This window comes from Podarcis muralis, chromosome 12 (assembly GCF_964188315.1).
Source record: "Podarcis muralis chromosome 12, rPodMur119.hap1.1, whole genome shotgun sequence".
In the NCBI taxonomy this organism is placed as follows: Eukaryota; Metazoa; Chordata; class Lepidosauria; order Squamata; family Lacertidae; genus Podarcis; species Podarcis muralis.
The window spans coordinates 5,133,769-5,161,645 of NC_135666.1; the positions used below are offsets into that span (position 1 = coordinate 5,133,769).

The window sequence follows — 27,877 nt, forward strand, 5'->3', positions numbered from 1 at the left end:
GAAGAGGAAAGAAGCAGTTGTGCACATGTGTAGAATTTATTACTTCAAAGCACACAGAGTTGAAGAAGCAAGCAGTATAAGAAAACTGAAATTGGCTTTGGCGGCCACGTGGCCTGCCAGGTGCGTAAAAGACAACATCACCTGGCCAGAGGCATGTCTGATTCCAATTCAGGCGCTTGTCTTCTTGGCATATAAACAAATATCCTGAGTGCGAATGGAGGGGGGTTACACCATCAAGCTCTGCCTCCTCTGGCCCGTCATAGACCAGTATACAGTGGTGCCTCGCAAGACGAAATTAATCCGTTCCGCGAGTCTCTTCGTCTAGCGGTTTTTTCGTCTTGCGAAGCAACCCACTTAGCGGATTAGCGCTATTAGCGGCTTAGCGGCTATTAAAGGCTTAGCGGATTAGCAGCTAAAAGGCTTTTAGCGGCTTAGTGGCTTAGAAAAAGGGGGGGGAGCGGAAAAAAACCGCAAGACGTTTTCGTCTTGCGAAGCAAGCCCATAGGGAAATTTGTCTTGCGAAGCAACTCAAAAACGGAAAACCCTTTCGTCTAGCGGATTTTCCGTCTTGCGAGGCATTCGTCTTGCGGGGCACCACTGTAAATTAAGCAGCACATAAGCGGCACACAAACACTACCAATCCATTCTATGTACCAAATCTTATATTAATAATCCAAAAATTGAGAGAGCTATATGAAGTTGAATGCATGTAAGCACACCAAAATCTTGGGGGAGAATTTCCTGAAGAAAGAAATTAAATAGTGCAACTTAATCTAAGAAGAATTGTAACATATGGACGTAAATGTTTATAAATATATCAAAACTGTGAGAGAGATTTTACTGAAGAAGCCCAGGGCGAAACAGGTGACAAACGCCGGCACCCTGTCTAACTCTTGTGCGTAACATCACCGGCACTTTGTTTGATCAAACTTACCTTTGTTGATATCTACAGGAGCCTGGCTAAAGGAACTTTAAAGACTGAATCTTCCTCTTGGACACAATTTGAATGAGTTTTCTGTTTGTGGCTTCTGTAGTAGATCTTGTACATAGCTCTCTCAATTTTTGGATTATTAATATAAGATTTAGTACGTAGAATGGTTTGGTAGTGTTTTGTGTGCCTCTTATGTGCTGCTTACTTTATACTGGTGTACTACAAGAATTGGGACGCAGGTGGTGCTGTGGGTTAAACCACAGAGCCTAGGACTTGCCGATCAGAAGGTCGGCGGTTCAAATCCCTGCAACGGAGTGAGCTCTCATTGCTCGGTCCCTGCTCCTGCCAACCTAGCAGTTCGAAAGCACGTCAAAGTGCAAGTAGATAAATAGGTACTGCTTTGGCAGGAAGGTAAATGGCGATTCCGTGTGCTGCTCTGGTTCGCCAGAAGCAGCTTCGTCATGCTGGCCACATGACCCGGAAGCTGTACACCGGCTCCCTCGGCCAATAAAGCGAGATGAGCGCCGCAACCCCAGAGTTGGTCACGACTGGACCTAATGGTCAGGGGTCCCTTTACCTTACTATGAGAATTGGCAGCATTGGTTCATTTCCTCTGGCCCGTCCGCTTTCTTGTGTCAAGCCTCCATGAGTTTACAGGTGTCTGTGTGGAACAGAGAGACCTCTCTACTTACAGAGGATCCCCGCACAATTTAGGACCCCCCCCCCCAGGTTTTAGATGATGAGGCAAAGCACAGCACGCCCGTTTAAAAGCTGTGCAAGTGGTTTTTAATACCGAAAGGAACGAAGGCCGTTTCTTAACACCATCCATTTCTGAAGGGGGACAAAATGAGCTTGCGTCAGCCTACCTAATGTAAGCGGAGTGCTGTGAACTCCCAAGCATTGCAGTTAAAATGAAGTTGGGTGTGAAGTATGTTTTCAAATGGATTCTCTTGGCATAGAGATTTGTGCGTTTGCTGAGTTCTCCAGAGATACAGAGCCTTTTCTAGAATAGATGCCCTTTAAAAAGAACCACAGCAAGAGCCCACAGTCCACGAATATACATATTGTTCTAATCATCTTTATTCTCTCTCCCCCCCCACTTTAGTGGACAGTGAATGGACAGCTGCGGGTTGGCTTCTTCACCACAAAACTTGTTCCGTCAGGCTCAGAGCTAACCTTTGACTACCAGTTCCAGAGATATGGGTAGGTCTCGACCTAACTTACTCGCTTTGTTGTTTATAAATGGCTATCCTTGAACAGAAGCCAATAAAGTGATCTTGTGCACAATCAAGCATAGGTCATATTTTCTGAACTACGGAGGTCAGGTGCTCATTAGCCGATTCATTCATGTTTCCCCTGCTCTTCTTCTCACTTGGTTTGGAAGAGGTAATGTGTGGGTGTTTTTTTTTTCATTATCATTTTCCGCCTCGCTTCAGAGTGTTCAAGGTGGATGACGAGGATGAAGTTAAAAAAACCAGTGCGTTTTCTAAAAGAGTGCATATCCCTAATCATAACATAATTGCGTTGTTGTACCACAGTAGAATATTCACTCCTAGTGGATGCTCCCCAAAAGAGAATCAGTTACTTTTCTCTAAAATAAAAATAAAAAACCAGAGCAAAGGAAAACTTTGGAATTTTCTAACTGATTTTGATGGGAGAGGGGGAAACAGAGTTGTTTGAACAAGACATAAGTTGTTTGTCATTTATGTGTTGAATTTTTAACTTTTATTTCTTGTTGTAAGCTGCCCTGAGAACATTTTGTTATTGCTGGGGTGGGCAAGCTGTAACGAAAGTACTCTCTTCATGTGTGAGCTGTCGTAGGCTCAGTTTTCCAGTTAGTTAAAATCTGCTTCCCCTTGAACCCTGTTTTACTGGAATAATTTTGTGCCGTAATTTTGTAAATCCTTCAAAACCTGAGTGGTGCTTGTTGGAGACGTCAGATTTGCCAGTACGCTTGGAATACGTTTTTTGGTTGTCCTGTTGCATAAATGGCTAGCATGCTGTAGAGACTGAACCACACATGAGATCAGCAAAGGAAAATTAACAAATAAGAAAAATAGGTGGTGGTGTGAAAGGAAGTAGTGGTGGGAGTTCAACTCGAGGTCAGGTTTTGAACTTCTGGCAATGCAAGTGACAATAATTATCCATTCTTCTGCAGCATGTGTGGGCAGCCTGTGGGTATTTCAATAGAATTCATGGGCCGGATTTGAAAGCACTGTGCTTAGCTTTTATTTTATTTTTTAAAGAATTTATCATAGTACAACCCCATCTAGAGCAGGCAATTGACCTATCTTCCAGACCAGGAATACCCACAAAGCCTCCTCCTTGGCACGATTCAGTTTCAATTTATTGGTCTGGTCTCACCTTGATTCAGATGGTACAGGGAAAAACAGGGTGTCGGTGATACCTTGCTCCAAATCCCCTCATGGCCACACTCAGCAGCTTTATGTAGATATTAAACCAGATGGTGGACCCAGTGGCATCCACATTACACTTTCCAGGGGCTAACAGGCAGTCACTTTCTGAAACCAGCCCCTAAGATGGGAGCAGAACCACTGCAGCTCCAGGAAAATCCCGTTGATCATTCCTGGCCATTGGCCAATGATTGCAAGCGCTGATGGGAGTTAAAACAAAAAAAAATCCTTCCAGTAGCACCTTAAAGACCAACTAAGTTAGTTCTTGGTATGAGCTTTCGTGTGCATGCACACTTCTTCAGATACACATCTGATGGGAGTTGTAGTTCAGCAACAACTTGAAGACCCATAATTCCCTACCTCTGGTTAACGGTATCAAAAGCCGCTCAGAGAGCTTTTATCTTTAATTAGGTGGTGCTGTGGTCTGAACCACTGAGCCTCTTGGGCTTGCCAATCAGAAGGTTGGCGGTTCGAATCCCCGCAACGGGGTGAGCTCCAATTGCTCAGTCCCAGCTCCTGCCAACCTAGCAGTTCGAAAGCACGTCAAAGTGCAAGTAGATAAATAGGTACCGCTCCGGCGGGAAGGTAAACGGCGTTTCCGTGCGCTGCTCTGGTTCGTCAGAAGCGGCTTAGTCCTGCTGGCCACATGACCCGGAAGCTGTACGCCGGCTCCCTCGGCCAGTAAAGCAAGATGAGCGCCGCAACCCCAGAGTCGGCCACGACTGGACCTAACGGTCAGGGGTCCCTTTACCCTTTACCTTTATCTATAAGACCTGAATAATAGGGACATGGGTGGCGCTGTGGTTTAAACCACTGTGCCGCTTGGACTTGCTGATCGGAAGGTCGGCGGTTCAAATCCCTGCAACAGGGTGAGCTCCCATTGTTCGGTCCCAGCTCCTGCCAACCTAGCATTTCGAAAGCACACAGTGCAAGTAGATAAATAAGTACTGCTACAGCGGGAAGGTAAACGGCGTTTCTGTGCGCTGCTCTGGTTCTCCAGAAGCGGCTTAGTCATGCTGGCCACATGACCCGGAAAAACTGTCTGCGGACAAACTCCGGCTCCCTCGGCCTGTAAAGCGAGATGAGCGCCACAACCCCAGAGTCGTTTGCGACTGGACTTAACTGTCAGGGGTCCCTTTACCCTTTACCTTAAGACATGAATAGGAAAGATGAACATTGTAAGAAAAAGCAGTTAAGCATTTGTACAACTGATTTCGTCACTCTCTTTTCTAAGAAGTTGAACAAAGCCCAAGATTCTTCCAGGAGCACTATAAAGCCTTTCTATATACTTCTGGGTTTGAGCTGGAAATGGATGCTCTGGTTTTTAACAAATACTGGCTTTTGCCTTCAAGGAGGCCATGGAATAGGACAATCAATGAGCTGAACTCTATAACAGTGGAATTTTCAAGCACTTCATTTTCGTACTATGTGTTTCTTTCCAAAACAGCAAAGAGGCACAGAAGTGTTTCTGTGGCTCTGCCAACTGCCGGGGTTACCTTGGGGGAGAAAACCGGGTCAGCATCAGAGCTGCAGGAGGCAAAATGAAGAAGGAGCGGTCTCGTAAAAAGGATTCGGTAAGTGTTGGAGGGGTTGGGAAGGAGAAGCTTCATTTTTGTTTTCTTCTGCAGTGGGACTTACATGTGTACCACTGGGGTCGAGAGGTTTTGAAAACCAGCAGCTGATTTTCATATTCCTTCCTGTGACTTCTTCAAAAAGCAGAACCGGGTGCATGGTCCTCTGCTGGGTTCAGACAGTCAGGTGCTCCAAACCTACAAAACCACATAGCTGTTACTGTCATTCAAAGTGACTTGGGCCCACAAAAGCGCCGTAGCATCCTGCACAAAGCAGGTGGGACAGATCTGTCCAGTAGTGTTGGCCATTAGCTACGATCCCTTTACTGGGGTGTGGCTTTGTACAGTGGTACCTTGGGTTACGTATTTAATTCGTTCTGGAGGTCCGTACTTAACCTGAAACTGTTCTTAACCTGAAGCACCACTTTAGCTAATGGGGCTAAATGCTGCTGCTGCGCCGCCGGAGCATGAGTTCTTTTCTCAACCTGAAGCAAAGTTCTTAATCTGAAGCACTATTTCTGGGTTAGCGGAGTATGTAACCTGAAGCATATGTAACCTGAGGTACCACTGTAGTCTGGTTTTGCCTCCACCATCTCTGGACTTGCCAGCACTCTCCCCAATTACCTAATTTTCAGTAAAGTAGTCCCACCCCCATGGCCAGAGCCACTTCACATCAGCAACACCTGACTCTTTGCATCATATGGTAGCTTCCCATGCCAAAGCTACACCTCCATTGCAGATGTGGAAAACAGCCACATGATTCAGGCCACGTGTGATGTGGAACATTTAGACTATGACTGCAGCAGGAGAGTGTCAGGCATGTTCCAAACGTAATGTGCAAATTCTGGTTTTGGTTTTTTTGTTGGAATAATCATTCACCAAATTCAAATTTTTAGCATGTTTGTACAGTGGTACCTCGGGTTAAGTACTTAATTCGTTCCAGAGGTCCGTACTTAACCTGAAACTCTTCTTAACCTGAAGCACCACTTTAGCTAATGGGGCCTCCTGCTGCTGCTGCGCCGCCGGAGCAGGATTTCTGTTCTCATCCTGAAGCAAAGTTCTTAACCAGTGTGGTGTAGTGGTTAAGAGCGGTAGTCACGTAATCTGGGTAACCGGGTTCGCGTCTCCGCTCCTCCACACGCAGCTGCTGGGTGACCTTGGGCCAGTCACACTTCTTTGAAGTCTCTGAGCCTCACTCACCTCACAGAGTGTTTGTTGTGGGGGAGGAAGGGAAAGGAGAATGTTAGCCGCTTTGAGACTCCTTAAAGGGAGTGAAAGGCGGGATATCAAATCCAAACTCTTCTTCTTCTTCTTCTTCTTAACCTGAAGCACTATTTCTGCGTTAGCGGAGTCTGTAACCTGAAGCGTATGTAACCCGAGGTACCACTGTACTGGTCTTAAATTAGTGGCTTTTGCTGGAATTGCAGAATTAATCAGGTTGGAAAAGACTCAGACCACCGTCTTGAAACTGAAACCACCACCACCCCAAATGCAAAATAGTCTGAACAAATTTGGCCCTGTCAGGGAAAGCGTACATTTTTATCATTCAGATGCAAAGAGCAAGCAGGACCGAGATCAACTGCGTTGGAGCTCCCTGTAGAATAAGGAAGTTTCTTCCTGTTTAGGATGCAATTGATCTCTCCGCAACTTGTAACCTCAGCACTCTGGAAATCCAGTGTGACCTATTCCAAACCATTCCCACTAGTAAATAAACTCTCCTTCCGAATAAATGCCAATTCGCAAAGGGTTGGGGGAGGGAAGTGCACTTGTACTTTGTACAACTTTTCTTTTGGTTTTTGGTAGGTGGATGGAGAATTAGAGGCACTCCTGGAAAACGGAGAAGGACTTTCAGATAAAAATCAAGTTCTCAGCTTGTCTCGGCTGATGGTGCGAATTGAGACTCTGGAGCAAAAGCTCACCTGTCTCAAACTTATACAGGTGATTATTCCTTCTTTTATTTGACCTGGAAGTGGTTGGCAAAGAAGTTAAATAAATTCTAAATTAATATTTCACTTTTAATGCTGGGGCTGAGAAGTTTTGGGGGATTGAAGTAGCCTTGCTTGGGGGAGGGGGCACATTTCCAACTTCATGATATTTTATCTGTCATTGAACCTACAGATGGGATTCTGATTATGGCAGGGTTACATGCCCTTTTTTTACTTTCATTCACTGTTTTATGTAGTGCATCATCTAAGTTAATCTCCCTCTTTTTTAGTATTAGGACTATCACATTTTTCTTTGCTTCTGTTCTCTGTCTTACAGAGAACCTGTATGTTCCCCTTAGTGCAGGAGCTAGATCTGAAGAGTTCTCGTGTTTCTGTTTTCAAAGGAGGAACAGCCACCGTTCCTTTGTTCCTTTAGTCATCGTGCAATCAGAAACCTGTTGTTGATCCCAGCACAATCTAACCAAATTGTGTCTGCATAAGACCTCCTGCCCTCCCATCTTGTTACAAATTGCAGAGTTTGGGCTTTTCCGTCACAAACATCTCCGCTCACCTGCACGGATGTGGGCTGCAGGTTAGCCAGCCCGGTCATCTATTCAGCTTTGCTGAATAGAGTGGAAATGCAATTAGAACTTAAAATGTACGCGCAATGAGCACAGTCACCTTTTGCAGCTAGCAGCGATTGACAATAGAAAACCCTTGGAATTGCTGGGTAAAATAACACCTTTGGTGGGAAAAGAAACAATGGTCTCTATTCAGACTGAAATGAATAGAATTAGATTTTTGGGTGCATTGCCGTTCAGCGGTTTCAGATTGGAGCCTCCCTTTGAAATTGCTTTTTACAGTTGCCCGAGGGAGCAAGTTTCCCAGAGCTACACAATGAGGCCTCCCAGATCTAAGTCACGAAAACTATATCGGAATAATTCTTAGCTCTTCAGACCATGGACATGTTTGTTGCTTGGTGTGAAGCAGTTCTGCCCGATGATGGTGGACTTTTGACTTTAGCATGAGAACATCAGAGGAGTCTGGCTGATGAATTGGGCCAGTGGCCATTCTAGTCCATTATCCTGTTCTCACAGTGGCCAGCCAGATGACCATTATCAGGAGCTTGCAAGCCATACTGGGTGCAGCATCATAGCTGTCAACCGCCCCGTATTTGGCGGGACAGTCCCTTATCCCAGCGCCGTGTCCCGCTGCTGTCCCTTATTGATGATGTCCCTTAAATTCCCCGGGTTTCAAAGGAAGCAGCTCCTCTCTGTCCCTCCGTGCCGGCCAGGGAGGAAGGAGGCTCCAACTGTGTTGCTTGGCTGCGTTGCTCACCCAATAAGGAGTCTAAGAACGACTGGGGGGTGGAGCTTGCATGCCTTGTGCCGATCAAATTGGCCGCGTTGCCTGGGGACTCGCCTTTGCTCAGCGCTTCCCAGCGGAGAGGTGACGGTGGTTTTCCTTGCTGCATCCCCTTTGCCGGGTTGCTGCGCTGTGGGAACCACCGCTTGAGGCTTCGTTTGGCTGCTGGCTGGGCTTTCTGCCTTTGGCTTGAAGGGGCTCAGAAGTCGAACATACCTGTGCCCTGAAAATCCCTTATTTTGGCTGCTGATCCCTTATTTCCAAGACTGCTGGTCCCTTATTTTCAAATCCGTAAGTTGACAGCTATGTGCAGCATCCTTCTGGTAGCTCCATCCTTGCCGCGTGTGTGTGTCTGTGTGTGTGTATTCTTTTTTTCTTTTGCTTTGTTGGGTAGTTGTCTGCTTTAGTTTTGCTGGTTTGCAGCAACTGTGAAAACGTGGCTATGTGGTCTCTTGGTCATTCTCTCTCCCTGCTCCCCTTCTTTCTCTTCACAGAATACTCACTCCCAGGCCTGCCTGAAGACGTTCTTAGAATGCCATGGATTGTCCCTTCTCTGGATTTGGATGGCAGAGCTTGGTGATGGCAGGGGAAACATAGCCAACAACTTGAAACTCCAGATAGAGGTCAGTGGCTGCCCTGGGATTTCTGTGTTGCTGCGTTTTCAAAAATAGCTGCGCAAGAGTTAAGTCAGGCTTCTAACTTTAGTTCCTTGTCGCTGGTTTCTTTATGGCTTCTCCCATTCAAGCCAATTTGTGAGGAAATCATTCGCCGTTCTAAGAATCTTGTGGTCAGTGTGGGGTGGAGATTCGGAAGCTATTTTCCATTCTCGGTTCTGCTTCTGGCTAATTATTCCCAACATCTGTGACCCTGCCTATTGCTCTCTACCGTACCACTCACTAGCAAAACAATTGGGTGGGGGGGAGAATAAAACTGGATGCTATATAGATTGTGCAAGTAAACTATCATTATAGTTCCCAGTGCAGAGGTGTATTTCCACAGTTCAGAGCCTGGATTTTTGAATGCACATCTGTGGTTGTGCTTTTATTTGGAAGAGACTCGAGCAATTGCTGTAGTGTGTATCTGGCATGTAAAAAAGGTAAAGGGACCCCTGACCGTTAGGTCCAGTCGTGACTGACTCTGGGGTTGCGGCGCTCATCTTGCTTTATTGGCCAAGGGAGCCGGCGTACAGCTTCCGGGTCATGTGGCTAGCAGGACTAAGCCGCTTCTGGCGAACCAGAGCAGCGCATGGAAATGCCGTTTACCTTCCCACCTATTTATCTACGTTCACTTGGACGTGCTTTTGAACTGCTAGGTTGGCAGGAGCAGGGACCGAGCAACGGGAGCTCACCCTGTCACGGGGATTCAAACCGCCGACCTTCTGATCGGCAAGTCCTAGGCTCAGTGGTTTAACCCACAGCGCCACCTGCGTCCCTTCTATCTGGCATGTAAACAGTGCCAAATTAGAGAGGTCATTTCAGAGGTCAGGCCTCCATCTGGATCTGCTTATATCCTCACATTGTTAGATATTTTGGTTCTTGTGTATGTGACCTACTCAAGTCATGCCTAGCATTGTATAATTGCTCATTGACATTTAATTAACCTTTTTCCCTCCAAAAGGGATTTTATTTTTCTGATTTGTTGTCAGAAATTTCAGGCTACATCTGCTTAAGGGGCACTCTGGTTCAGTTCAGACTTTCTTCAAACCATGGTTTTGAGGATTGGGAACAAGCTGCGGAATCATGCACTCCCCCTGTCCCCCCGTTTAATCATGGCTTTCCCTTCCTTTTCCTTTTTAGCAGTAACCATAATTTGCTATGGTATTCAAATCTGCAAATAATGGCTTGTGCACTTTCCCCCTGCAAACCAACATCTGAAACAACTTTGAAATGGACTTCTGGTTTGAAGGGCACATGTTAGCTGTTCTATGCTGATTCGGACATCACAGTAAATTATGGTTAATGCTAAGAAGAAAATGGAAGAGGGAACGAGGGGGACACTTGACCATGGAGCTTGTTCATGAACCTTCAAAGGTGGAGGATAGTCTAAATAGAGCCCCAGTTAGTGTGTCGGCAGAGCATAATAATAATAATAATTGGGCGGCTTCCAATCAAGTGGTAAAAACAATACAGCATTAAATATTAAAAACTTCCCTAAACAGGGCTGCCTTCAGATGTATTTTAAAGATAAGATAGCTGCTTATTTCCTTCACATCTGAAGGGAGGGTGTTCCACAGGACGGGCGCCACTACCGAGAAGGCCCTCTGTCTGGTTCCCTGTAACCTCACTTCTTGCAATGAGGGAACCGCCAGAAGGCCCTCGGTGCTGGATCTCAGTGTCCGGGCTGAATGATGGGGGTGGAGATGCTCCTTCAGGTATACAGGACCGAGGCCATTTAGGGCTTTCAAGGTCAGCACCAACACTTTGAATTGTGCTCGGAAACGTACTGGAAGCCAATGCAGATCTCTCAGGACCAGTGTTATGTGGTCCCGGCGGCCACTCCCAGTCACCAGTCTTGCTGCCGCATTCTGGATTAATTGCAGTTTCTGGATCACCTTCAAAGGTAGCCCCATTGCAGTAGTCCAAGCAGGAGATAACTAGAGCATGCACCACTCTGGCCAGACGGTCCGCGGGCAGGTAGGGTCTCAGCCTGTGTACCAGATGGAGCTGGTACACAGCTGCCCTGGACACAGAATGGACCTGTGCTTCCATGGACAGCTGTGAGTCCGAAATGACTCCCAGGCTGCGCACCTGGTCCTTCAGGGGCACAGTTACCCCATTCAGGACCAGGGAGTCCCCCACAGCTACCCGCCCCCTGTCCCCCCCCCCCAAAACAGTACTTCTGTCGCCAAATCTAACTTCAATCAAACCGACCATTCCTGAAAGTTTACAATTCTCCTTTCATGTTCTGTGATCAGATTATGAAGACTTTGGAGCTTTTGCCTATTCCCAATAAAAACATGTTGGAGGAGAGCAAAGTGCTTCCCATTATCCAGCGCTGGGCGCAGACTAAATCCGCTATTCCACATCTCAGCGAGGGAGATGGTTATTCGAGTGAGAACACATCTCGGGCTCATACTCCACTCAACACGCCCGATCCTTCCGCTAAGCCCAGCGTGGAGGGGGACACGGACACGCCCAAGAAGCTTTCTTTCCGGAAGCTCAAGATCATAAGTGAGAACAGCATGGACAGCGCCATCTCCGATACGACCAGCGAGATTGAGATGAAGGAGGGCAAGGAGGACCTTGAGCATCCAGACAGTGTCCCAACAGAGACGGCAGAGGAACAGCCGCCCCAGCAGGAACCTGGGAAGGATGCTGCCGCCGAGGTCTCAGCAGACACCAGCAAATCTCAAGCTGCCGAGCAGGATGTGGAGCCCGAGACAGAGATGAAGGAGACCTCCGCTGCAAAGCTGGAGGAATCTGTGGCTGCAGAAACACCCTCTCAAGATGAAGAGGAGGGCGTGTCAGATGTGGAGAGCGAGAGGAGTCAAGAACAGACCGATAAGATAATAGATGCAAGTGATTTGGCGACCAAGCTTCTAGATTGCTGGAAAGACCTAAAAGTAAGTTGGCTTCTCTGTAGCAGATGCTTTTTAATCATTTAGAGGTAATGGAGGTTTCTCACAGTTGACTTGTTTCTCTTGTGCAAAGTGTGTGTGTATTCTGAACGGCTGCAGATTTCCTTTTTTTCTTTTAGCGGGAAATCCAAATGGGCCAGGCTAAAACTTTTTTTTTTAATGCTTGTAGAGAAAACCTTATAAGCATAATTGTGACCTTTTCTCCTCACACCCACCCTATTAGCCGGTAGTGTTGAATGATCAGCAAACTGTGAAGACTGGGAAATGGATTAATTATGCAGTTTGTATCCTCTATTCACAAAAGTTGCATCTATGGGCCCTGCTTGGTAAAATTTGGATTGGAAAGGGTGGCGGGATTTGTTGTTCACATGACAAACTAGGGGAAATACCTCCCATTAGAAAATGATTTGACCAAAAGCTTAACATAAGTATTCTGTTTTTCCTTTTGAAGCAAAACTGCCTACACTTCGTTACCTGGCAGTTAATTAGATGGTTAGCAAAACAGATATACTTCAACTTTGCAAAGAGAGCATTTCTTCCACTAATTTAGTATTGGTGTCTTTGACCCAAAATTTCCTGATGTGCCCTCACTAGTTTTACAGACCAGTGCAACTAGCTGTTAATGAATGAAACAGTCAACAAATTTTTCTGCTAAAAATGCTAAGTCACAATAATATGTAACAGTGATTTGAATCTGTTTGGCAGAAAAGTGAATTATCACCTGTTCCGAAAAACATAGGCTGTCTGCTGTGAAACCTTTGAGAAATGCTGCTATCCTGTTGTGCTTTTTTTTGCAAGAATAGTTAGCCTGGAAACAGGCATGCTACTGAAGAGTTTTGTGTGATGTTTTGCTGCCTTTTTTTATTAGCCTGGTGGGAGGAAGGATAGTGGGGGTTGCAGGCCACAGTGAGACCTCTTTGTACCTGTGGTCTCTGAGATGCCAAAAGATTCAAACCGCCAGTAGGTACTACTCTTCGTTTGGCTAGATTAGCTACCACGTAAGAAAACAGAAGCAGAGTAGCAATTTCTCCAGTTATCCCCTCTCTTCTTTATCAGTGGACAGTCTTATTAGCTCTTTTGTTCTTCCTACAAGGATACGTAGGGACTTGGGTGGCGCTGTGGGTAAAAGCCTCAGCGCCTAGGGCTTGCCGATCGAAAGGTCGGCGGTTCGAATCCCCGCAGCGGGGTGCGCTCCCGTTGCTCGGTCCCAGCGCCTGCCAACCTAGCAGTTCGAAAGCACCTCCAGGTGCAAGTAGATAAATAGGGACCGCTTACTGGCGGGAAGGTAAACGGCGTTTCCGTGTGCTGCGCTGGCTCGCCAGATGCAGCTTTGTCACGCTGGCCACGTGACCCGGAAGTGTCTCCGGACAGCGCTGGCCCCTGGCCTCTTAAGTGAGATGGGCACACAACCCCAGAGTCTGTCAAGACTGGCCCGTATGGGCAGAGGTACCTTTACCTTTACAAGGATATGTGTGGGTAGATTCAGTGGTACTTAGGGCTGAGAAAGACAAATTATAATAATTAATAATAATAATTTATTATTTATACCCCACCCATCTGGCTGAGTTACATTGGAATCCAGAGACCAGGCAGGATAGGCCAGCATCCTTTTCCTAAACCTTTGCCTTGTTGGAATTCCTAAGAAAAATACTAAGCAGGATTCACACAACTTAAGATCGGCCCACTTCTAAAATCGGGCATGATTCCATCTGGAGATTTGCTCAAATGATTATTTTTGAAGTGCGGTAGATGCAATAAATCATGCCATTTCCTCTGTGTCCTTCAGGAGCATTTTACGATACTTGGTCCGTGTGTGTGTGTGTGTGTGTGTTGATACAGATAGGTCAGGAGAGGGGGGTTTTGTACAAAGTAAGGTGCTTTTAAAAAAAAGATAATAGCCCTGATTCTCTGAAGAACTTGACCTGTATTTGCAAGATGAGCGTGGGATTAAAAAAAATAAAAACTTGATTCTTTCAGTGTAATGAGAGAACTAACAACAAGATGGATAATTAATAATATATGCCAGGCTGTCAAGTGTCGTCTGCGTAAAAATAAGTTTGTGCCACTTGTTCTTTCTGCCTAGAGTATGCCCAGTATATATTGCATCTTGAATGGGCTTAGGCTTTGCCTCTGAGAATCTTTTTCTCTACCCAGAAAAGGGAGCAGGCCTTGGGCTTGCTTGCACCTTGTTCTGCTCTGTCCCCAGGATGGAGATTTGAAGACAGGCTGCACACGCCATACATTTAAAACACATTTTACCTCCCCAAAGGATCCTGGCGACTGTATTTTAAAAGGGTGCTGGGAATTGTAGTTGTGCCAGGGGTTCCACTGATCCTTTGAGGGGAAAATGTGCTTTAAGTGTATGCAGCCTTAGTGCAATACTGGTTTCCATGTACCCAGGAGCTCCCCAGATCTGCTTCCCATGCCTAGATCGAAATCCCAGAGTATCATTCAACCACTTCATGGAGCTCCTGGGCATATATGAACCCAGTGCCTGCCACTTTTATGCAGGGAGAGGTCATTGTGAGTATGTAGCCACTCCCTTCTCACATCAAGTAGAATAATGTTCATATCAGCAACTCCTTCATTTGTCTAGATTTGGGGCTTTGTGTTTGATTTTAATCCCCCATACCTACTTGTCAGTCTATGCCCTGGTGCTGAGGATTGAAAAGAAAATACAAATTAGTTGTAAAAAAAAAAAACCTAAACAAATAAAAAACCTAATTGTTGTTCAGTTGTGTCTTAGATACGTCATCTTGTGAAGATTCATGGTGGGGTTAGCATGAAATCATAATTTTCTTGCTAAGTTATCTTTCTACTCTCCCTCTCCCCTTTTGGGATAGCCCCGACTCAAGAGCAGTTTGCTCACATCTGTGGTCAGCTATGGAATCATTATCCATCAAAAGTCACTGTTTTGGATTTTTAAGCCCTTTCTGTTGCAGATCACATCACATGATATTGAGAAGGTCAATACATGGTTTAAAATATTGCTGTCAGTATTACATATATTGATCTAGCGGACATAGATTCTGATCTCGTGCTCAGTGCAGTAGCATCCCTATAGCCTAAACCAAGCCCCTTCCTTCCACCCATCCATCAAAAACAATAGTCCTCCTTTTTAGATTCCTGTGTTTGAGAGCTGCTGTATGACAACGCTGAATTTAATCTGTCCTGCACTGCATTACGATTGCGCTAAGAGTTAGCTGATTCTGTCTGACATTAACTGCTTTTTTAAAAACCTCCAGCGCATTTATGCTCGGAAGAGATGCCTGTAAACAGCATAGTTTTTTTTACCTGATGCAAGAAAACATTTGGGACCTGTTGTCTCTGAGATAAACACGGAGCCCATTTGTCCACGTTCCATGCCAAAACCGATGGATGCTGGTTGCTTTAGCGTCTTCCAACCCCGTAATATTAGTCTGGAGTGCTGGTCATCTATGTAGCGTAGACTGATTGGGCGGGAGGGTGTGGAAAGCTTGTAACCTAAAGCTATGTCCTTCCCGACCTCTTGATGCTGACCCCTTTGTAGTAATTTCAACCATTTCCATCCAGCTTCTCAGGGCAGCCAGGAGCTTGTTAACATCATCCCCAGCTGACCATGAGTCTCCTTTTCTCAACTCCATTTTCAACTCCGCCCTGAAGAAAGGAGAGAACGTAGCGTGCGTACTGTGAAGAAAGCAGGAAGATGGTTGGGAAGCTGGATGATGCATGAGAAATATAATAGGTGGAAAAAGAGAGGACAGAGGTGGCTAACTCATTGATGCCGACGTAATTTTGGTGCGTCCATTGCCGGCAATGGATGTCGCTCTGGGAGAATCCCCCTATTCCTGGCGGGGAAGGATCGAGTGAGCTATTCTTTTTTATATCTCTATATATATCTATATATACCTCTTCGCACAAAAGACAGCTGCTGCGGCTTTTGAGCATTCAAGGCCTTCATGGGCTTGAATTCCAGGATGAACACCAGCAAAAGGCAGCACACAACCCACTGCAGCCACACGCAACACACACACACACAAAACCCCAGACCGGGTACGTTTTCAGCACGGGTTTCTGCAAGCGTTTCCTACCGACTTCGGAAATGGTGCATGTGTCTCCCTGTGCTGAAAATGTGCTCCGAACTGGGATAGCCACGCCACAGGAAATGGCTAAAAAACAGCATAGCGCTTCGTTTAGCTCGCATGGAGACCTGCCATGGGCGTTTGGGCATAGGAGGAAAACAGGTAAGTTGCCCCAGGAAGGACTGATGAAACTTTGAGGCATTGTCGGGGAGGGAATCACAACATCTCTTAAGGTATGATGGATAATGGTTCCATTGCTGTCCAACCCTCTGGATTTGAATGACAAAGCTGCCGGTGGGCATCTGTGGCCACAAACCGCGTGAGGTGCTCACCCCTTTCACTGGAATAATTTGACGGACCGGGAAATTATGCTTTCAACTCAGCACGAGGACCAATTTAATCAGTCTGTAGGTAGTAGCGTGGTAATTAGGCGGTTAGCGGCTCTGGTTCTTATTTTCTGGCGGGAATTTGGAAGTACATCACTGTGGCCGGAGTAAGGCTGGCCCTGGATTAGTTCAGCCTGTTTCCTCGAGGCTAGTTTTGTGCTGTGCGTGCATAGCAGGGTGGTACCCTCGCAGTCACTCAGTTACTCATGCAGGTATTAGGGATGCTTTAGGAAGAGATCAGAGTTAACAGCAACCTGGAAATTAGAATTTCCTCAAGGGGTAGCCATTTTGGGGGGCATTTCAAGGTCTCTCTCTTTTCTTTTTACTCTTTGAACTAGAAACACAGAAGTGGCGTTTTAGTCCTCCTTAGTCATATATGGGATTTAGGCTTTGCTTCAGACGTGCCGGTTGTGTTCCTGGTCTGGTAACGGCTTAGGGATTATAGGTTTCTTTGTAAAAAATGGTTTCATAGGCAGTAATTGGCTCTCTCTGCCCCCATTTTGGTCCATTTACTGCGCACCCTTCCCATTCCCTTCCTCCACTTAGTTGCTTTCAGTTGGCCGATATGGCAACTCCTCGCAGCCGTTGGCTGTGCCGGCTTTCCACACGGGGGGCTGCACAGTGATGCTTGAGAAAAAGGGAAGAGCCTAGGTTATGGTTGTAGTCATAGCTATCCCAGGTCAAGCTATTTGCTCTTAAGATACATTAAAGGCACGGCAGGGAGGGCAAATCTGGAGCTGTTAAACTGCTTTATGGGCAGGTTGCTGCATGTTAGCATTATAATCTTTTGAACATGTGTGGCAAAAAGTGTTTAAGGCATGGGCCCCATTTCGGGACTCTCTGGCAGACCTAAATGCTAAATTCTTATGCCATGGAATTTGTCCCACCAGCCCATGTTGAACTGGCCTGGGCCCATTTAATACTAACACTTCCTGGTTAAAATGGTGAAGGTCTTTAAAGCAGGTTATTTGTTCATCTTTTATTTAGGAAGCTTGAGGGGCTCCCGACTTCCAGTTCTTGTAAAAGTTTACAAGAACTTTTCATTCTTTTTTTTTTAAAGCCCAATACTCTTTTGTTAGACGAGCCAGAGATTGACTAGTGTTGCACCCCAAAATTTCAAGCCTTTAAAACAGGCTTTCTCAGCCTCGGCCCTCCAGATGTTTTTGGCCTTCAACTCCCGTGATCCCTAGCTAGCAGGACCAGTGGTCAGGGATGGTGGGAATTGTAGTCTCAAAACATCTGGAGGGCCGAGGTTGAGGAAGCCTGCTTTAAAATGTTATGAGAGAGGTGTGTAAGTGGGAAGAGCTTAAATAGCAAAACAGCTCATTGCTGTTGTTGGGGACAAAGCAATTACCTTGTCTACTGACTAGTGGAGCAAGCTTTTAGCATATTTCTACAGAAATCCGTATGGATTTTTATACGGCTTCGTACTCTCTTAGGTGGCTGTTGTAAGACAGATCTGAAACTGGAAAGTATACATAGGGGAGAAAGGCAGTAGTTTGGGCTGAAAGACAATGCAAAGACTGTTCTGTTGAGCAGCCTTTCCAAGACCAGGAATGCTTCAGGATGGAAAAGTGAAGGCAGTTTTCCAACTCCTTCCCCCATACCTGTGTGTTACTTTAACATTGAGCCATGCCCTGTGAGTTTCTGTTTTATCTTTAAGCTAAAAACTAGTTTGTAGCTCCTGTGTGCTAAGGTTTTGTATGGCTTGTGCCAAAGATAAGGTGTCTTTTGTTGTGGTTGTTTATGGTGCAAACCAGTTGAATGGTGGTGTGGTGGTGGAGAAAGTAGAATGAAGAAAGCATGAAGAGCATATGAAATTACACACAAACCCTGCCTTTGTGTTAATGGCAATCTAAATATACCCCTATCCCCATAGCTGTCGGAAGGAGGCCGCTAAGCATGTTTGGTGTGGAGGAAGAAAATAATAATAGGGAAGAAAATAGGACTTATAAATTCACTTGCCTACCCTGCACTATGGATGCGTCTCATTTTGCAGAGTAATCTTTCATTTCCCCCAGGGGTAGTGGGGAGACATTTTCCCCATGTGGCCAAAGGATTCCACCCCCCCCCCCTTTTGTACTAAGTTTTTAAAGTTTATTTTCAAACAGTAATTTTTTCAGCCTTGGTACAGTTTCCCCAGCCTTCGATTCTACTGCAATATATTTCTATTTGGCCTTTCGGCAACAATAGTGAGACAGAAGAAGGGAGTTTATTGCTTAGACCTCTCTCTGTGCTTTGTCTCAGAAATTTAGGAAAACAGGTTAACCACATAGGTCACATGGAGGCAGTCTATATTGGAGCCTTTGCTTTTATTTGTAATAATTCTTAAGCAGTCACTCCAGATTTAAATAATAAGGTTAATGTATAAAGCCAAAATGTTCAATGTTTCCCTCTTGGTTTTTTTTGTTATGTTAAATGTTTTGTGGATGCTTCTATGTCCAAAAATAAAGACAAGTTGCCTTGGCTTGCATCCCAACTGACTAGTAGTTGTCCTTTATAGTGAGGAGGTATAAGTTGTTTCTGATGAGGACACAGAGCAGGAAAGTAATCGCGTCTGCATTACAAATACAAACGTAAACTGGTTTTCCTGTCAACAGTTTTCATTTGTTTAATTGGTTTAGATTTAATCACGTTCCCCAAAGCTCAGAGCAGATAACAGTATTTAATTGGCATGTGTAATATTACGCGCAGTGGAATTTTAAGGGCCATTAAATAAAATCTTAACAAACAAATCCTCAACCCAGAGTTGCTTTGAGCTTGTTAACATGTGGCATTGCTCATCCTCATAAACAGCCTGATCCTTCCAGTTTACACATTTGGTGTAACATGCAGTGTGTGAGTGGGGATTGGGCAAGGCAAGATTGTTGAAATGGCTGCTGGCAGTGCTGTGATTGAGGCAGCGCTTTGAGCAGTCGTTGGGCAGAAAATGTGAATAGGCGTGCATAAATTATAGAGCCAAGTGGTGGTTTTTTAAAAGCCCAAATTGACAAAGGAACGCAAAAGGGTATTTAAAGGGAGATGGAATGTAGAAGCAAATTCAGGAAGCTACAAAGCCAATACAGTGGTACCTCGGGTTACATATGCATAAGGTTACAGATGCTTCAGGTTACAGACTCCGCTAACTCAGAAATAGTACCTTTGCTTCAGGATGAGAACAGAAATCGTGCTGCGGCAGCAGCAGAAGGCCCCATTAGCTAAAGTGGTGCTTCAGGTTAAGAACAGTTTCAGGTTAAGAACGGACTTCCAGAACGAATTAAGTTGTTAACCCAAGGTACCACTGTACTGGTGAATTAGGCAGCAGTCTGTGCATTTTACGTAGGAATAAGGCCCATCAAACTCAGTGTGACTTGCTTCTGAGTAGACATACACATGGTAGCACGATTGAAAATGCAGGGTTTTGAAAGTGGGTTTGAAAAGTGGTCAAATGAGAAGCCTATTGCGCAGCCATCCCTGGGTGTATAATCTATAGAAATGAAAGAGTAGCCTGCATCGAAAATGGTATTGCTTATTGCAGGAAAAGGTGCAGAGTGTTAAATAAATTTAGGAATCCTGAAAGAAACTCTTCCCCGAAACTACTGCGGGTAGAAATTCCAAGAGGAAAAAGCATATCCTGCTATAAGGCATCTCCACTCAGTTGACCACTATCCTGGCACAATGGCTGGCTTAAAAGTATCCTCAGACCAGGTAAAGGTCATCTTGAGTCATGGCCCAGAAAGAGGCCGGGATCTAAAGCAGCCTTTCTCAACCTGTGGGTCCCCAGACGTTGCTGAACTACAACTCCCATCACCCCTAGCTAGCAAGGCCAGAGCTCAGGGATGATGGGAGTTGTAGTCCAGCAACATCTGGGGACCCGCAGGTTGAGAACCGCTGAAGGAAAGTGGCATTAATTAAGTCCAAGTTGGCTTTAGGCTTGTTTTTCTCAAAAAAATAAAATAAAAAATAGTTTCTATACTGCATGGCAACTAGATGTGTAAAACAAACGTCATGAAACGTCTGGTGGGGAAGCTAAACAAGTCTTCCGGTCTATCAGGCCCTACACAGAAGTGAAAGGATCTCTGATTCCACACACATGAATGGTGGAAATTGCCCAGACAGTCTAATACAGACATTTAACTTCTAGAATGGGAACTGGTAAAAAAATAAAAATAAACAAGGGGATTAGTCAAAGGGGAGAGGAATATTGTGTCTCTTTAGGAAGGTTGGAGTTTAGTTAAACCAACTGTAATCGAGTAAACGAAGATGAATGCCCCAGATAGGAAGAGGCACAAATAATCCAAAAGCTTGCTTAAAAAGCCGAGGAAAGAAGAGTTCTTTAAAAAGCACAAGTCAAAATAAATAAAAACTAAATGTAAACGTGAAACTGACGAAACCAAGGTGGAACCTATAAAGTTGTCTTGTGCAGTATTGCCCATCAGAGTTATAGCCAGGTGAGGGGAGACTTTCTGGGAAACACATTTAACAAACCGAGTACCACAGCTACGAAGGCCCTCCTTCCAGTCACCACTTGTCTAACTTTAGATGACAGAGAGAGATGCAGAAGAAGGTGACCCCACAGGGTTCAGGCAGGTTCCTGTGATGGAAGGCAAATCGCTCCGAGTCACGTGGGACTGGATGAATTTATCTGGTCAGATCCAGTTAGACGATGTCTATTTCCATGCCTGTTACAACAGCTGGATAGCTCAGTCAGTAGAGCAGTGTTTCCCAACCTTGTGCCTCCAGCTGTTTTTGAACTACAACTCCCATCATCCCTGACTAGCAAGACCAGTGGCAAGGGATGATGGGAATTGTAGTCCAAAAACAGCTGGAGGCACAAGGTTGGGAAACACTACAGTAGAGTGTGAGACCCTTAATCTCACGGTTGTGCGTTTGAGCCCCTCAGTGGGCAAAAAGATTCCTGCATTACAGGGGTTGAGCTAGATAACCCTTGTGGTCTTTTACAATTCTATGAACTGTGAAGTCCTACGGTTACGAAGTGATGGCTGCTAGCTCCAGGTAAAGGTAAAGGGACCCCTGACCATTAGGTCCAGTCGTGACCGACTCTGGGGTTGCACGCTCATCTCGCTTTATTGGCCGAGGGAGCCGGCGTACAGCTTCCGGGTCATGTGGCCAGCAGGACTAAGCCGCTTCTGGCGAACCAGAGCAGCACACGGAAACGCCGTTTACCTTCCCGCCGGAGCGGTACATATTTATCTACTTGCACTTTGACGTGCTTTTGAACTGCTAGGTTGGCAGGAGCAGGGACCGAGCAACGGGAGCTCCCCCGCCGCGGGGATTCGAACCGCCGACCTTCTGGTCGGCAAGTCCTAGGCTCTGTGGTTTAACCCACAGCGCCACCCGTGTCCCTAGCTCCAGATAAAAGTGGTCAAAGGTAATAAATATATCGCTGTGCAAGGCATATCTTTTTAGGCGAAGATTTCCTTACACCTAGGGACGCGTGGGGTGCTGTGGGTAAAAGCCTCAGCGCCTAGGGCTTGCCGATCAAAAGGTCGGCGGTTCGAATCCCCGTGGCGGGGTGAGCTCCCGTTGCTCAGTCCCAGCTCCTGCCAACCTAGCAGTTCGAAAGCACCCCCGGGTGCAAGTAGATAAATAGGGACCGCTTACCAGCGGGAAGGTAAACGGCGTTTCCGTGTGCTGCACTGGCTCGCCAGATGCAGCTTTGTCACGCTGGCCACGTGACCCGGAAGTGTCTCCGGACAGCGCTGGCCCCCGGCCTCTTAAGTGAGATGGGCGTACAACCCCAGAGTCTGTCAAGATTGGCCCGTACGGGCAGGGGTACCTTTACCTTTACCTTTTACCTTCCTTACACCTGGGAACTTGTATGGCTTTAAAAGAGGACTAGGCAAATTCATGTGAAAGTGTCCTATATGCCAGGGAAAGAAATACCTGCCGATGCACTAACCAAAGTTGTTAACAGGGAACAAATGGCTGTGTATGTACATAGATAGCAAATGTGTTAGATTCTGCAATGGTTGGTATGAAAAGGGGGAGAACATTGATATTTTCACCCCCTCCCAATGCGAGAATCTCCTGATAGGATGTTTTCAGAAAGGAGGGGGCGGAAACTGCTCTTCGCTTCTTCCATTCCTGCCTGACTCTGTGTGGAGTCTGTATGTTATCAATGTAATGATTAGATGGCTGCGTGGGAGCTGATGCAAACCAGTAGCTCTTTAGTTCTTAGTTTGTAGTAAGGTAAAGGGACCCCTGACCGTTAGGTCCAGTCGTGGCCGACTCTGGGGTTGTGGCGCTCATCTCACTTTATTGGCTGAGGGAGCCAGAGTACAGCTTCTGGGTCATGTGGCCAGCATGACTAAGCCGCTTCTGGCGAACCAGAGCAGCGCACGGAAACGCCGTTCACCTTCCCGCCGGAGCGGTACCTATTTATCTACTTGCACTTTGACGTGCTTTCAAACTGCTAGGTTGGCAGGAGCAGGGACCGAGCAACAGGAGCTCACCCCGTTGCAGGGATTCGAACCGCCGACCTTCTGATCAGCAAGTCCTAGGCTCTGTGGTTTAACCCACAGCGCCACCCGTGTCCCCTTAGTTTGTTGTAGCTATTAGAAATAAAAGAAGTTACGCTTCACAGCAGGCTTCTGCGTTGTTTATACTCTGCTGAGGTTGGTGCTCGCAGTGCACAGTTGTGAGTCCAGTGCACTGAGACCTGCTTTCCAGGACTGGAAGGTCTCTGGAAGTGCTTCAGTCACCTAGCCCAGTCAGGGCAGAACCAGTTACTGAGCCCAGTCACTGGCACCGGCTCAAAGGCGGACTGACAATTCTATCTGTGCCTGCTAGCCATAAAGTCTATGCTGTTCTTCCATGGTTAGAGATACTATGCATCTGTATACCAGTTGCTGGAAATCACAAGTGGGGAGAGTGCTGAGGTCCCGCTTTTGCAGGCTTTCCATGGGTATCTGGTTGGCCACTGTGAAAAGAGGATGCTAGACTGGGTGGGCTGTTGACCACGCTGTCTCAACAACCTCCTGGCGCATAGATGGGGAGCCAGATATTGCATGACTACAAGTCCCATCATCCCTGACCATACCATTTGGGGGCAAGTGGTAGTTGCAGTCCAAAAACATCTGGAGGACCAAAGGTTTCCACACCTGTCCTAGGGCATGAGTGACCAACCGGCAGATCACTGGCTGAATAAGACCTGACAGCCGTTTCTACTCACCCCAGTAGCTGCTGTGTCAGAAGCAAAACCCCACACATTCCTTGGCAAGCAGCTGTAACGCGTGAAGCAGCAATTCTGAACCAGAAAACTTCGAGAAAGAGAAGATTTGTTAGAGGCCTCCCCCTTTGCAGCCACCTTTGTTCAAGAGGGGCTGTAGCTGATATCTTCTAAGAAGGAAGGTACCATCAAAAGTTGGGTTTTGAGCCCTTCAACAGCTTAGCCAGGGAAGATCTGGTGTCTTCCTGCCCTGGTGGAAGAACGTGGCTGTGATCTGTTCATGTGGAACCTGTTTGCTTTCAGATGTTGTTGGTGTACAGCCTCCATCCTTCCTGGACCGTTGCCTGGAACTGGTCCAGCAACATCTGCAGGCACCACCTGTTTCTAGGGAAACAGAAATAGGTTCACATTCTTCTTTGTCGAAATATATAGGGAGCTGGGCATGTTTAGCCTGGAGAAGAGGAGGTTAAGGGGTGATATGATAGCCATGTTCAAATATATAAAAGGATGTCACATAGAGGCGGGAGAAAGGTTGTTTTCTGCTGCTCCAGAGAAGCGGACACGGAGCAATGGATCCAAACTACAAGAAAGAAGATTCCACCTAAACATTAGGAAGAACTTCCTGACAGTAAGAGCTGTTCGACAGTGGAATTTGCTGCCAAGGAGTGTGGTGGAGTCTCCGTCTTTGGAGGTCTTTAAGCAGAGGCTTGACAACCATATGTCAGGAGTGCTCTGATGGTGTTTCCTGCTTGGCAGAGGGTTGGACTCGATGGCCCTTGTGGTCTCTTCCAACTCTATGATTCTATGATATATATAGATAGATACAGTGGTGCCTCGCAAGACGAAAATAATCCGTTCCGCGAGTCTCTTCGTCTAGCGGTTTTTTCGTCTTGCGAAGCAACCCTATTAGCGGATTAGCGCTATTAGCGGTTTAGCGGCTATTAAAGGCTTAGCGGCTAAAAGGCTATTAGCGGCTTAGCGGCTTAGAAAAGGGGGGGGAGCGGAAAAAAATTGCAAGACTCGCAAGACGTTTTCGTCTTGCGTTGCAAGCCCATAGGGAAAATCGTCTTGCGAAGCAACTCAAAAACGGAAAACCCTTTTGTCTAGCGGGTTTTTCGTCTTGCGAGGCATTCGTCTTGCGGGGCACCACTGTAGATAGATAGATAGATAGATAGTCCAGTAGCACCTTAGACTAAGTTTGTTCTTGGTGTAAGCTTTCGTGTGCATGCAAACTTCTTCAGATACCAAATTAGAGATTGTAAAGTCCTTTCAATCCCTGCATCAGGGTCCTGTTCTTGTACTCTGTAAAATGCCACGCACACTGATCGCTGCTGATTAGCAGGATGTAGCCCTAACTAGTCATCCCAAAACTAAAATGGTTGGCACAATGTGCTGTGTAGCCTTGCAGTCTTCCATTCCGCTTTCTCCAAGCTAATGCCAGCAATCTCCCATTTCCTCCTTCTATTCAGAATTGTTCGGCTTTATTATTTGATTTGATTTGTATACCCAGCCGAACACCTGGTTAAAGAGAAAAGTATTTGCCTGGCGCCTTCATTACATATTTCTAGCCTCCCTCGGGAGAGCTTTAATTTTCTGTTTTAATTTTACAATTAATGACTCTTGACTTTGTTCTCTCTAACCCTTTCCTCTGAGGCTCAGACCAACCGCCTGCTCGCTTTGGTTTTTAAAGGACAACAAATGATCCTCTGTCTGCTAACAACAAATCCAGTACTAATTTAATGTTACATTCAAGCGCCCTCTCTTCCCTCCCGCCCCCCCCCCCCAGTTCTTAACCCTGCCCTATACTGCCTTGCTGTTGAGCATAGGGGGTAGAGTATAGGGATAAAATAAGTATAAAGAAAGGGCTTACACAGACAGCAATTTGCTGTTCCCTCTGTTTAGCCCTTGAAAGTTGCTGAGCCCACAAGGTTGGTCACTTCCAAATCTAGGTATGATAATGACCCTCGGTGCCTGTTCCAGCAGCATGAACAAGCAAATAATAATAATAATTTATTATTTATACCCCACTCATCTGGCTGAGTTTCCCCAGCCAGTCTGGGCAGCTTCCAACCGAATATTAAAAACAATACAGCGTCGGACATTAAAAGGTTCCCTAAACAGGGCCGCCTTCAGTTGTCTTTTAAAAGTAAAATAGTTGTTTATTGCCTTGACATCTCCTGGGAGGGTATTCCACAGGGCAGGCTCCACTACCGAGAAGGCCCTCTGCCTGGTTCCCTGTAACCTCACTTCTCACAGGGAGGTAACCGCCAGAAGGCCCTCGGAGCTGGACCGCAGTGTCCGGGCTGGATGATAGGGGTGGAGACACTCCTTCAGGTATACAGGACCAAGGCCATTTAGGGCTTGAAAGGTCAGCAACAACACTTTGAATTGTGCCCGGAAACTGGGAGCCAATGAAGATCTTTCAGGACCGGTGTTATATGGTCTTGGCAGCCACTCCCAGTCACCAGTCTAGCTGCCGCATTCTGGTTTAATTGCAAAAGCTGAGATGAGGATCACTGGTGCCTTTGGGTGACAAATAGGCACAGTTCCATCCCCTTGACAACAGTTCACCTAACTCTTAATGAAATCAGATGATCCTTAACCTCAGGCCCAGGGGGTGAATACAACCTATCTGACCCCCCAGAACCCTTCCCAGGCCACAGCTCTGCTTTTTCCTAGTTGGATTACGTGTTTGAACTACGCCTCTTGTTCACCTGGATGGGGGATAGAAAGGGGTGTATGAGTGTGTGTAAAACCTAGCCTACTGTACATGGATATAATTTCAGTTCCTCCACTCGCTTTTTCGTCTAGTCCCACCTCTGGAAGAACTGAATGTAGCCCTCAGGATCCCCCATGTCTGCACCACTGTATAGGTCATAAAAATACTTGAGTTATCTCTGACATCATTTGTTTCTCCTGCCTTTCCTAAATTATTGGATGAAACGGAATATCTGATACTTGGAAATAGAAGGTTAAAATGGAATGCACAGGTCCAAGAAAAAATGATTCAGATCCTGGATTCCCATGAATTTGCTTTATTAAAGGGGGAAATGTTGAGAGAAACAGGAAACATCATCAGACTTTATGAGAACATAATCAACCGAATGCGCCCACTTATGACCACAACTAGTGTGATAAAAAACAAAAAGTTTAAAAGACAGGCTTGGTTTGATAAGGAATGTCAGAATAGCAAAAAATGCCTAGCTAGGGAACTTAGAAAATTGAAGTTAAAACAGGATAAGCACAGTCTTGCTCTACAAGCTGAGGTAGCCCAATTACGATACAATTATAAATTATTACTTAAAAGCAAGAAACAAATATATTATGAACAACAGTGGAAAGCATTGGGAGATGCAGCACTTCAAAAGGTCATAAAATTGTGAACAAGCTATGGCCTTGAGCTTCTTCCTTCTTCCCGCTCCCTCTCTCTTTCTGTGATACAGGATAGGGGCTGTAATTCTGGCCAATCGCCATCCAAACCATGGTTTTCCATTATGTCCAAACTATAGTGCAAGAGCGGAGGCAGCTGGAGGGGCATCCGCTAAAGCTGTTGGTTCATTTGCAGTTTCCCCAAGCCATGGCTGGAAGGATCACTAGGATGCAGCCATGGTCTTTAAATTTCTTTGAGGAAATGCTCAGGATTCTGTAGTTGTGATTCCTTCATGTGCCCTGTGCGTATGAATTTGGCCCAAGTCAGCCGCCGAACCTGACTTAGTTTCTGTGACTTGTTTTTGCAGGAGGTGTACAGGATCCCGAAGAAGAGCCAAGCGGAAAAGGAGACCACTGGTATGTACTCGTAGATGCCCTCCTTTGGGTATTGATCAGGTTGAGAAGAAGGCCATTGATTACAAAAACTTTGCACTGAAAGCCCCCGTCAGAGCATAATCCGCTGGGACTCTGGAGTAGAACTTCCTTAAAAGCACTCTGTGATTCAGTAGCGCTGCATGACTTTATAGGGATGCTCCTTTGTTCTTCCTTCGTTGCTCTCTTCCTGTGGCTCTACAATAATAATAATAATAATAATAATAATAATAATAATAATAATAATAATAATAATTTATTATTTGTACCCCACCCATCTGGCTAGGTTTCCCCAGCCACTCTGGGCTGCTTCCACAGAAACCAAAGACACAGCAAAATATCACAGATTAAAAACTTCCCTGAACAGGGCTGCCTTAAGATGTCTTAAGGTAGTTATTTATCGCTTTGACATCTGATGGGAGGGCATTCCACAGGGCGGGTGCCACTACCGAGAAGGCCCTCTGCCTGGTTCCCTGTAACCTCACTTCTCGCAATGAGGGAACCGCCAGAAGGCCCTCGGCGCTGGACCTCACGTCCGGGCAGAACAATGGGGGTGGAGACGCTCCTTCAGGTATACTGGGCCGAGGCCGTTTAGGGCTTTAAAGGTCAACACCAGCACTACTGAAACAGCATAGCCTTGCTTGACCACAGAAGACTTCCCTGAGACCTGGGAGG

The 27,877-nt window shown here is 46.1% G+C and overlaps 1 protein-coding gene across 5 annotated transcripts in view; it reads left to right on the forward strand.

Moving 5' to 3' along the window:
• SETD2 (SET domain containing 2, histone lysine methyltransferase) overlaps nucleotides 1–27,877 on the forward strand; it is a 91,376-nt gene that overhangs the window by 36,770 nt on the left and 26,729 nt on the right. For 3 of the 5 annotated variants that reach the window (XM_028750083.2, XM_028750084.2, XM_028750086.2), the window contains exons 9-14: nucleotides 2,037–2,134; nucleotides 4,793–4,919; nucleotides 6,720–6,854; nucleotides 8,701–8,829; nucleotides 11,121–11,768; nucleotides 27,139–27,187. In XM_028750083.2, coding sequence (XP_028605916.2) covers nucleotides 2,037–2,134; nucleotides 4,793–4,919; nucleotides 6,720–6,854; nucleotides 8,701–8,829; nucleotides 11,121–11,768; nucleotides 27,139–27,187 — 1,186 coding nt within the window. Of the gene's footprint in view, nucleotides 1–2,036; nucleotides 2,135–4,792; nucleotides 4,920–6,719; nucleotides 6,855–8,700; nucleotides 8,830–11,120; nucleotides 11,769–15,335; nucleotides 15,629–27,138; nucleotides 27,188–27,877 lie in introns of all 5 variants that reach the window. The other 2 variants (XR_003709095.2, XR_003709096.2) reach the window with 1 other exon arrangement.